Here is an 11544-nt window from a genome sequence, read left to right as displayed (position 1 = left end):
GGGGTCCCGGCTCATTCCCGGCCCATTCCCGGCCCATTCCCGGCTTTCCAACCCCCCATCCCGGGAAACTCACCTGGCTCGGGCAGAGCGGCGGCGAGCCGGGGCTGTCCCTGCGGGGACACCGGGCCCCGGGCGGGCGGGGCGGCAGCGGGGCCGGGCTCCAGCCGAGCCTGAAATTCCAGGGAATCGTTCCAAGGATCCACTCGCGCGTTCCGGAATCCGCTCGTTAACCGGGAATTAATGGAGGATCCCACCCGGCAGCGACTTTTCCGTGGGGGTTTTCCAGGTGGATCCCAGGGGTTGGGGGTGGCCTTTTCCGGCTCTTGGCTTGGGAGAAAATTCCGAGGGCTTCCTGCTCCTTTCCAGCCGGCCAAGGAAAAGTCTGGATCAGCAGGAAAATTTGGGGATGCTGAGCCTGGGGTGGGTCACAGGGGTCAGATCCGGCCTATGGAATCCAGGGAATATTGGGAATGCTGGGCCCGGGGTGGGTCACAGGGGTCAGATCCCACCTGTGGATCCCGGACCCAGGGAAAGTTGGGAATTGCTGGGCCCAGGATGGGTCACAGGGGTCAGATCCCACCTGTGGATCCTGGACCCAGGGAAAGTTGGGAATGATGAGCCCGGGATGGGTCACAGGGGTCAGATCCCACCTGTGGATCCCGGACCCAGGGAAAGTTGGGAATGCTGGGCCCAGGATGGGTCACAGGGGTCAGATCCCACCTGTGGATCCTGGATCCAGGGAATATTGGGAATGCTGGGCCCGGGATGGGTCACAGGGGTCAGATCCCACCTGTGGATCCCGGACCCAGGGAAAGTTGGGAATGCTGGGCCCAGGATGGGTCACCAGGGGTCAGATCCCACCTGTGGATCCGGACCCAGGGAATGTTGGGAATGCTGGGCCCGGGATGGGTTCACAGGGGTCAGATCCCGCCCTGTGGATCCTGGATCCAGGGAAAGTTGGGGAATGCTGGGCCCAGGATGGGTCACAGGGGTCAGATCCCACCTGTGGATCCTGGATCCAGGGAAAGTTGGGAATGCTGAGCCCGGGATGGGTCACAGGGGTCAGATCCCACCTGTGGATCCCGGACCCAGGGATATTGGGAATGCTCGGCCCAGGATGGGTCACAGGGGTCAGATCCCACCTGTGGATCCCGGACCCAGGGAATATTGGGAATGCTGGGCCCGGGGTGGGTCACAGGGGTCAGATCCACCTGTGGATCCCGGACCCAGGGAAAGTTGGGAATGCTGGGCCCGGGATGGGTCACAGGGGTCAGATCCCACCTGTGGATCCTGGACCCCAGGGAAATATTGGGAATGCCGGGCCCGGGGATGGGTCACAGGGTCAGATCCCACCTGTGGATCCTGGACCCAGGGAATATTGGGAATGCCGGGCCCGGGATGGGTCACAGGGGTCAGATCCCACCTGTGGATCCCGCGACCCAGGGAATATTGGGAATGCTGGGCCCGGGATGGGTCACAGGGGTCAGATCCCACCTGTGGATCCTGGATCCAGGGAAAGTTGGGAATGCTGGCCCGGGGATGGGTCACAGGGGTCAGATCCCGCCTGTGGATCCCGGGACCCAGGGGAAGTTGGGAATGCTGGGCCCCGGGATGGGTCACAGGGGTCAGATCCCACCTGTGGATCCCGGACCCAGGGAATATTGGGAATGCTGGGCCCGGGATGGGTCACAGGGGTCAGATCCCACCTGTGGATCTGGATCCAGGGAATATTGGGAATGTTGGGCCCAGGATGGGTCACAGGGGTCAGATCCCACCTGTGGATCCTGGATCCAGGGAATATTGGGAATGCTGGGCCTGGGATGGGTCACAGGGGTCAGATCCCACCTGTGGATCCCTGGATCCAGGGAAAGTTGGGAATGATGAGCCCGGGATGGGTCACAGGGGTCAGATCCCACCTGTGGATCCCGGACCCAGGGAAAGTTGGGAATGCTGGGCCCAGGATGGGTCACAGGGGTCAGATCCCACCTGTGGATCCTGGATCCAGGGAAAGTTGGGAATGATGAGCCCGGGATGGGTCACAGGGTCAGATCCCACCTGTGGATCCTGATCCAGGGAAAGTTGGGAATGCTGGGCCCGGGGTGGGTCACAGGGGTCAGATCCCACCTGTGGATCCTGGACCCAGGGAATATTGGGAATGTTGGGCCCAGGATGGGTCACAGGGGTCAGATCCGCCTGTGGATCCTGGATCCAGGGAATATTGGGAATGTTGGGCCCAGGATGGGTCACAGGGTCAGATCCCGCCTGTGGATCCTGGATCCAGGGAATATTGGAATGCCGGGCCCCGGGATGGGTCACAGGGGTCAGATCCCACCTGTGGATCCCGGACCCAGGGAATATTGGGAATGCCGGGCCCGGGATGGGTCACAGGGGTCAGATCCCACCTGTGGATCCTGGACCCAGGGAATATTGGAATGCCGGGCCGGGATGGGTCACAGGGGTCAGATCCCACCTGTGGATCCTGGATCCAGGGAAAGTTGGGGAATGCTGGGCCTGGGGTGGGTCACAGGGGTCAGATCCCGCCTGTGGATCCCGGACCCAGGGGAAGTTGGGAATGCTGGGCCCGGGATGGGTCACAGGGGTCAGATCCCACCTGTGGATCCCGGATCCAGGGGAAAGTTGGGGAATGCCGGGCCCGGGGTGGGTCATAGGGGTCAGATCCCACCTGTGGATCCTGGATCCAGGGAAAGTTGGGAATGCTGGGCCTGGGATGGGTCACAGGGGTCAGATCCCACCTGTGGATCCCGGACCCAGGGAAAGTTGGGAATGCCGAGCCCGGAGCGGGGTCCCCACTTTGGGGTTCCCTCCCGGCCCAGCGCTTCCAGCCAGCTCCCGCTGCCCCGGGAATCGCTGCCGCGGGATGCAAATCCTATGCGGAAGGTGCAGGGGAGGAGGCGCGGGCCGTGGCCGCGCAGGAAGCAGCGGAACCGGTCCGGGCGGAGCCGGGAGGAGCCCCGGGAATGGCCGGGAACGCCCGGGGTGCGGGAGCCGGGAGGAGCCCCGGGAATGGCCGGGAACGCCCAGGGTGCGGGAGCTGGAGCGGCCGGGCTGCCGGAGCTGGGAGGAGCCTCGGGGAACGCCCCGGAGTGCCCGAGCCGGAGCCGGAGGAGCCCCGGGAATGGCCGGGGGGAGCCCCGGGAGGAGCCCCGGAGGAGCCCCGGGAATGGCCGGGAGGAGCCCCGGGGGGAGCCCCGGAGGAGCCCCGGGAGGAGCCCCGGGAGGAGCCCCTGGGAATGGCCAGGAGGAACCCCGGAGGAGCCCCGGGAATGGCCGGGGGGAGACCCGGGGTGCCGGAGCCGGGAGGAGCCCCGGGAATGGGCGGGAGGAGCCCCCGGGAGAAGCCCCGGGAGAAGCCCCGGGAATGGGCCGGGAGGAGCCCCGAGGAGCCCCGGAGGAGCCCCCGAGGAGCCCCGGAGGAGCCCCGGGAATGGCCGGGAGGAGCCCCCGGAGGAGCCCCGGAGGAGCCCCGGGAGGAACCCCGGGAATGGCCGGGAGGAGCCCCCGGGAATGGCCGGGAGGAGACCCCGGAGGAGCCCCGGGAATGGCCGGGGGGAGACCGGGAATGCCGGGGGGAGCTCCGGGAGGAGCCCCGGGAATGGCCGGGAGGAGCCCGGGAGGAGCCCCGGGAGGAACCCCGGGAATGGCCGGGAGGAGCCCCCGGGAATGGCCGGGAGGAGACCCCGGAGGAGCCCCGGGAATGGCCGGGGGGAGACCCGGGGAATGGCCGGGGGGAGCTCCGGGAGGAGCCCCGGGAATGGCCGGGAGGAGCCCCGGGAGGAGCCCCGGAGGAGCCCCGGAGGAACCCCCGGGAATGGCGGGAGGAGCCCCCGGGAATGGCCGGGAGGAGACCCGGGAGGAGCCCCGGGAAGGGCCGGGGGGAGACCCGGGAATGGCCGGGGGGAGACCCGGGAGGAGCTCCGGGGGGAGCCCCGGGAATGGCCGGGAGGCTGCCCCCGGGAATGGCCGGGAGGAGCGCCGGGAGGAGCCCCGGGAGGAGCCCAGGAATGGCCAGGAGGAGCCCCGGGAAGGGCCGGGAGGAGCCCCGGAGGAGGCCCCGGGAATGGCCGGGGGGAGACCCGGGAGGAGCTCCGGGAGGAGCCCCGGGAATGGCCGGGAGGAGCCCCGGAATGGCCGGGAGGAGCGCCGGAAGGAGCCCCGGGAGGAGCCCCAGGAATGGCCAGGAGGAACCCCGGGAAGGGCCGGGAGGGAGCCCCGGAGGAGCCCCGGGAATGGCCGGGGGGAGACCCGGGAGGAACCCCGGGAATGGGCGGGAGGAGCCCGGGAGGAGCCCCGGGAGGAGCCCCGGGAATGGCCGGGGGGGAGACCCGGGAGGAACCCCGGGAATGGGCGGGAGGAGCCCCGGGAGGAGCCCCGGGAGGAGCCCCGGGAATGGCCGGGGGGAGACCCGGGAGGAACCCCGGGAATGGGCGGGAGGAGCCCCGGGAGGAGCCCCGGGAGGAGCCCCAGGAATGGCCAGGAGGAGCCCCGGGAATGGCCGGGGGGAGCCCCGGGAGGAACCCCGGGGGGAGACCCGGGAGGAACCCCGGGGGGAGCCCCGGGAATGGCCGGGAGGAGCCCGGAGGGTTTGCCGGGCGCATCCCCGGGAGGAGCCCCGGAGGAGCCCCGGAGGAGCCCCGGAGGGTTGCCGGGCGCATCCCCGGGAGGAGCTCCCGGAGGGTTCCCGGGCGCAGCCCCGGAGGAGCTCCCGGAGGGTTCCCGGGCGCAGCCCCGGAGGAGCTCCCGGGAATGGCCAGGAGGAACCCCGGAGGAGCCCCGGGAATGGCCGGGGGGAGGACCCGGGGTGCCGGAGCCGGGAGGAGCCCCGGGAATGGGCGGGAGGAGCCCGGGAGAAGCCCCGGGAGAAGCCCCGGGAATGGCAGGGAGGAGCCCCCGAGGAGCCCCGGAGGAGCCCCCGAGGAAGCCCCGGAGGAGCCCCGGGAATGGCCGGGAGGAGCCCCGGAATGGCCGGGAGGAGCCCCGGGAATGGCCGGGAGGAGACCCGGGAGGAGCCCCGGGAATGGCCGGGGGAGCTCCGGGAGGAGCCCCGGGAATGGCCGGGAGGAGCCCCGGGAGGAGTCCCGGGAGGAACCCCGGGAATGGCCGGGAGGAGCCCCCGGGAATGGCCGGGAGGAGACCCGGGAGGAGCCCCGGGAAGGGCCGGGGGGAGACCCGGGGGGAGACCCGGGAAATGGCCGGGGGGAGACCCGGGAAGGGCCGGGAGGAGCGCCGGGAGGAGCCCGGGAGGAGCCCCAGGAATGGCCAGGAGGAACCCCGGGAAGGGCCGGGAGGAGCCCCGGAGGAGCCCGGGAATGGCCGGGGGGAGACCCGGGAGGAACCCCGGGAATGGGCGGGAGAGCCCCGGGAGGAGCCCCGGGAGGAGCCCCAGGAATGGCCAGGAGGAGCCCCGGGAATGGCCGGGGGGAGACCCGGGAGGAACCCCGGGAGGAGCCCCGGGAATGGCCGGGAGGAGCCCCGGAGGGTTGCCGGGCGCATCCCCGGGAGGAGCCCCGGAGGAGCCCCGGAGGGTTCCCGGGCGCAGCCCCGGAGGAGCTCCCGGAGGAGCCCCGGAGGAGCCCCGGAGGGTTGCCGGCGCAGCCCCGGAGGAGCCCCGGAGGGTTCCCGGGCGCAGCCCCGGAGGAGCTCCGGAGGAGCTCCCGGAGGGTTCCCGGGCGCAGCCCCGGAGGAGCTCCCGGAGGGAGCCCCGGAGGAGCTCCCGGAGGAGCTCCCGGAGGAGCCCCGGAGGAGCCCCGGAGGAAGCCCCGGAGGGTTCCCGGGCGCAGCCCCGGAGGAGCTCCCGGAGGAGCCCCGGAGGAGCCCCGGAGGAGCCCCGGAGAGTTGCCGGGCGCAGCCCCGGAGGAGCTCCCGGAGGAGCCCCGGAGGAGCTCCCGGAGGGTTCCCGGGCGCAGCCCCGGAGGAGCTCCCGGAGGAGCCCCGGAGGAGCCCCGGAGGGTTGCCGGGCGCAGCCCCGGAGGAGCTCCCGGAGGAGCCCCGGAGGAGCTCCCGGAGGGTTCCCGGGCGCAGCCCCGGAGGAGCTCCCGGAGGAGCCCCGGAGGAGCCCCGGAGGGTTGCCAGGCGCAGCCCCGGAGGAGCCCCGGAGGGTTCCCGGGCGCAGCCCCGGAGGAGCTCCCGGAGGAGCCCCGGAGGAGCCCCAGAGGGTTCCCGGGCGCAGCCCCGGAGGGTTCCCGGGCGCAGCCCCGCTCCCTCGCGCAGTTCCTCTCCCGTTCATGGTCATGGTCTCATTCATTCATTCTTTTATCCATTTATTTATTTTATTTCCCGGTTACACTTCTAATTGTTAATTTTTATTTTTAAATTCCGACTTGTACTTATATAATTTCACTTTCTAGCTTTATTTATGACTCTGCTACGTTGTTTATGTTCACCTTTATACTCCTGGTTGTACTTACATCATGCGGTTAATTCTATATTTATATTTCTAATTATGGTTTTATTATATTTACTCGTTAATTTTATATTTGTAACTATGGTTCTATTACTTATATTCGCTTTTATATTCATACTTCCATTGATATTGCTACTTACATTTACATATTTCATTTTAAATTGATGTTTGTGTTTATCTTTGTACCTGTAATTACATCTATACTCATGCCCATATTTGGACTTAATTTCATATTGATATTTATTTTGTATTTGTGCTTATATTGATATTTATATATTTATATTGATATCTGTATTTTGTATTTGTATTTATTCTGTATTTATATTGATATTTATATTTATATATTTATTTCGTATTTGTATTTATATTTTATATCTGTTTCTATTTCTATGTATATTTTGTATTTATTTTGTATTTGTATTTGTATTTATATCTATATCTTTATATTCCTATTTTTATTGTATTTATACTGTATTTATATTTATATTTATATTTAGTATTCATATTTTGTATTTATATTTATATTTATATCTATATCGATATGTGTATTTATGTTTATACTGTACTTATATTGTGTTTATATCTATATTTATATTTGCATTTATATTTATGTTTATATTTATATTTATTTTGTATTTATATTTCTATTTATGTATTTATACTTATACTTCGTATTTACTTTGTATTTGTATTCATATTTATATTCATATTTATATTCACATCTCTATCTGTATATGTATATGTATATCTATATCTATATATGCATACGTGTATTTATATTTTACTTGTATTTATATCTATATTTGTATTTGTATTTAGATTATATTTATGTTTATATTTATATTTTGTATTTGTATTTATATTTATATCTATTATCTATATGTGCATTTATATTTATATTGTACTTACATTGCATTTATGTCTACATTTATATTTGTATTTATATTTATATTTATATTTACGTTTCTTTTGTATTTCTATTTTTATTTATATATTTCTATTTATATTTATATTTATACTTTGTATTTATTTTGTATTTGTATTTATATTTATATAAGTATTTATATTAATATTTGTATTTATATCTATACCTATATCTATGTATGTGTACATTTATACTGTACTTATATTGTATTTATATCTATATTTATATTTGTATTTATATTTATATTCATATTTTGTATTTATATTTATATTAATATTTATATTGATATCTATATATGTGTATTTATATTTATATTGTACTTGTATCTATATTCATATTTGTGTTTATATTTGTATTTATGTTTATATTTATATTTAGATTTACATTTCCATTTCTGTTACATTGCCATTGCCAGTGCCACTTTTATTTACATTCTATACCTTTCCATAAGTTACACTCAGATCTGTTTCTATCTATTTTATATCCCTTTTTTTTATGTCTATATCAGTTATATCTACATCTGGGTTTGTATTTTGGGTGGTTTTAGGTGTTTCTATGAGTTATAGTTACATTTATATTTCATAGATTTGATATATTTTCATATTTTATATATTTATAAGCTATATTTTATAAGTTACATTTACATCTCTGTTCCTATTTTATATATTTTTATATCCCTTCTTATATTTCTGTATGTTTACACGAGTTATATCTACATCAGAGATTGTATTTTGGGTGGTTTCAGGTGTTTCCATGAGTTATATTTACATTTCTATTCCATATATTTGATATATTTAATATTTTTATACATTTATAAGTTATATTTACATCTCTGTTCCTATTTCATATATTCTATATTCCTTTTTAGATATGTTTCCATGAGTTATAGCTACATCTGTGTTTTGGGTGGTTTCAGGTGTTTCCATGAGTTAATTTACATTTATATTTCATACACTTGATATATTTTTATATTTTTTAAGTTTCTATAAGTTACATCCATATCTGTTTCTACTTTATCTATTTTATATCCCTTTTTTTTATGTCTATATGAGTTATAGCTGCATCTGGGTTTGTATTTTGGGTGGTTTCCGGTGTTTCCATGAGTTATATTTACACTTATGTTTCATATATTTGATATATTTTCATATTTTATACATTTATAAGTTATATTTACATCTCTGTTCCTATTTTATATATTTTATATCCCTTTTTATGTTTCTGTATGTTTATATGAGTTATATCTCCATCAGTGATTGTATTTTGGGTGGTTTCAGGTGTTTCCATGAGTCCGTTCCCGTTCCCATTCCGTACATTCGATACATTTGATATTTTACACATTTATAAGTTACATTTACGCCTCTGTTCCTATTTTATATCTTTTCTTTCCCTTTCTATGTTTCTGTACGTTTACCCGAGTTACGTCTCCACCTCTGTTTGTATTTTGGGTGGTTTCCGGTGTTTCCATGAGTCCGTTCCCATTCCCATCCCGTACATTCGATATATTTGATATTTTATACATCCATAAGTTATATTTACACCTCTGTTCCTATTTTATATCTTTTATATCCCTTTTTATATTTTTGCATGTTTACATGAGTTGTATCTCCATCAGTGTTTGTATTTTGGGTGGTTTCAGGTGTTTCCATGAGTTAACTTACATTTATATTCCATATATTTGATATATTTAATATTTTATACATCCGTAAGTTCTATTTACACCTCTGTTCCTATTTTATATCTTTTCTTTCCCTTTCTATGTTTCTGTACGTTTACCCGAGTTACGTCTCCACCTCTGTTTGTATTTTGGGTGGTTTCCGGTGTTTCCATGAGTCCGTTCCCATTCCCATCCCGTACATTCGATATATTTGATATTTTATACATCCATAAGTTATATTTACACCTCTGTTCCTATTTTATATCTTTTATATCCCTTTTTATATTTTTGCATGTTTACATGAGTTGTATCTCCATCAGTGTTTGTATTTTGGGTGGTTTCAGGTGTTTCCATGAGTTAACTTACATTTATATTCCATATATTTGATATATTTAATATTTTATACATCCGTAAGTTCTATTTACACCTCTGTTCCTATTTTATATCTTTTCTTTCCCTTTCTATGTTTCTGTACGTTTACCCGAGTTACGTCTCCACCTCTGTTTGTATTTTGGGTGGTTTCCGGTGTTTCCATGAGTCCGTTCCCATTCCCATCCCGTACATTCGATATATTTGATATTTTATACATCTATAAGTTATATTTACACCTCTGTTCCTATTTTATATCTTTTATATCCCTTTTTATATTTTTGCATGTTTACATGAGTTGTATCTCCATCAGTGTTTGTATTTTGGGTGGTTTCAGGTGTTTCCATGAGTTAACTTACATTTATATTCCATATATTTGATATATTTAATATTTTACACATCTGTAAGTTCTATTTACACCTCTGTTCCTATTTTATATCTTTTCTTTCCCTTTCTATGTTTCTGTACGTTTACCCGAGTTACGTCTCCACCTCTGTTTGTATTTTGGGTGGTTTCCGGTGTTTCCATGAGTCCGTTCCCGTTCCCATCCCGAACATTCGATGTATTTTATGTTCCGCACGCTCCTCGGAGTTACTCCCCGTCTCCGCTCCCGTCCGCTCTCTTTTCCCTCTTTTCCAGCATTCCCGCCTCTCCGCAGGTTCCGTTTCCCTGTATTTTACACGGGTTCCCATTCCGCACATTTAAGGAGCGCTTTTCCCTGGATCACCTGCGCTGGCACCGAAATCCCGGGAATTCCGGCCTGGGGCCGCCCCTCGCCGCCAGCGTTCCCTGGGAATCCCCGCAGCGCCCTTCCCACGGCTTTTTTTGGGATTCGCTCCCGCGGCTGCCGGGGCCGGGCCCGCTCCCGCTGCTCCAGCCCGAATCCCCCCGCGGGGCTCCGGAATTCCAGCTCGTCCCTGCTCCTCCTCCCACAGCAATTCCCGGCAAATTCCCAGCCGACCCCGCCCAGCCAGGCCTTGGATCCGCCCTGTCCCCCACGAAATCCTTGGGAAAAGGGGCAAATCCCACGTTTGTGTCACCCCGAGCCTCTGCAACTCCTGGAAAAGCTCTGGAGCGGCAGCCTGGCTGGGAAAGGAGCCTGGGAAGGGCTGGGGCTGCATCCCATCCCTGCATCCCATCCCTGCATCCCATCCCTGCATCCCATCCCTGCATCCCATCCCTGCATCCCATCCTGATCCCATTCTGATCCCATCCCGATGCCATCCCTGCATCCCATCCCTGCATCCCATCCCTGCATCCCATCCCTGCATCCCATCCTGATCCCATTCTGATCCCATCCCGATGCCATCCCTGCATCCCATCCCTGCATCCCATCCCTGCATCCCATCCTGATCCCATTCTGATCCCATCCCGATCCCATCCCATCCCATCCTGATCCCATCCCAATGCCATCCCTGCATCCCATCCCATCCCATCCCATCCCATCCCATCCTGATCCCATCCCTGCATCCCATCCCTGCATCCCATCCCTGCATCCCATCCCTGCATCCCATCCCTGCATCCCATCCCATCCCTGCATCCCATCCCTGCATCCCATCCCTGCATCCCATCCCATCCCTGCATCCCATCCCTGCATCCCATCCCTGCATCCCATCCCATCCCTGCATCCCGTCCCGATCCCATCCCAATCCCACCCCCATCCCATCCTATCCCATCCCTGCATCCCACAGCTGCTCCAGCCCCATCGGGCCCCCATTCCCAGGCTGCTCCCAACGCCTCCCGATCCTGGGATTTCGGCACACGGTCCCACTGCAAATCCCCCTTTCCCAGCGATCCCATCCCTATGGACACAGATCCCCCTTTCCCAAAGATCCCATCCCACACAAATCCCCCTTTCCCAGGGATCCCATCCCACACAAATCCCCCTTTCCCAGCGATCCCATCCCTATGGACACTAATCCCCCTTTCCCAAAGATCCCATCCCACACAAATCCCCCTTTCCCAGGGATCCCATCCCACCCAAATCCCCCTTTCCCTGGGATCCCAATCCCACAGATTCCCCCTTTCCCAAAGATCCCAATCCCACACAAATCCCCCTTTCCCAGGGATCCCATCCCTACGGACACAAATCCCCCTTTCCCAAAGATCCCAATCCCACACAAATCCCCCTTTCCCAGGGATCCCATCCCTACGGACACAAATCCCCCTTTCCCA

At 55.0% G+C, this 11544-nt stretch overlaps 1 protein-coding gene and 1 long non-coding RNA gene across 2 annotated transcripts in view; one reads left to right on the top strand and one right to left on the bottom strand.

The window, feature by feature from the left end:
* Positions 1-5150, bottom strand: part of LOC125337202 — a 6484-nt gene extending 1334 nt beyond the window's left edge. Inside the window, exon 1 of the long non-coding RNA XR_007207994.1 lies at positions 5108-5150. This is a non-coding gene — a long non-coding RNA (uncharacterized LOC125337202). The remainder of the gene's footprint in view (positions 1-5107) is intronic.
* Positions 5151-5206: 56 nt separating this feature from the next.
* On the top strand, positions 5207-6310 carry LOC125336914 (translation initiation factor IF-2-like). The gene has a single exon (XM_048326019.1). It carries the CDS (start codon positions 5207-5209, stop codon positions 6308-6310), a length of 1104 nt encoding a protein of 367 aa, XP_048181976.1.
* Positions 6311-11544: the final 5234 nt, after the last annotated feature.

Source organism: Corvus hawaiiensis, chromosome 22 (genome assembly GCF_020740725.1).
Source record: "Corvus hawaiiensis isolate bCorHaw1 chromosome 22, bCorHaw1.pri.cur, whole genome shotgun sequence".
NCBI classification, from domain to species: Eukaryota; Metazoa; Chordata; class Aves; order Passeriformes; family Corvidae; genus Corvus; species Corvus hawaiiensis.
Note: the sequence above shows the minus strand (reverse complement) of the source record. Positions and strands in the feature narration are given on the sequence as shown.

What these genes read in the sequence shown, in the direction of transcription:
- LOC125336914 (XM_048326019.1), top strand. Translation starts at nt 5,207, where the DNA reads ATGGCCGGGGGGAGACCCGGGAAGGGCCGGGAGGAGCGCCGGGAGGAG.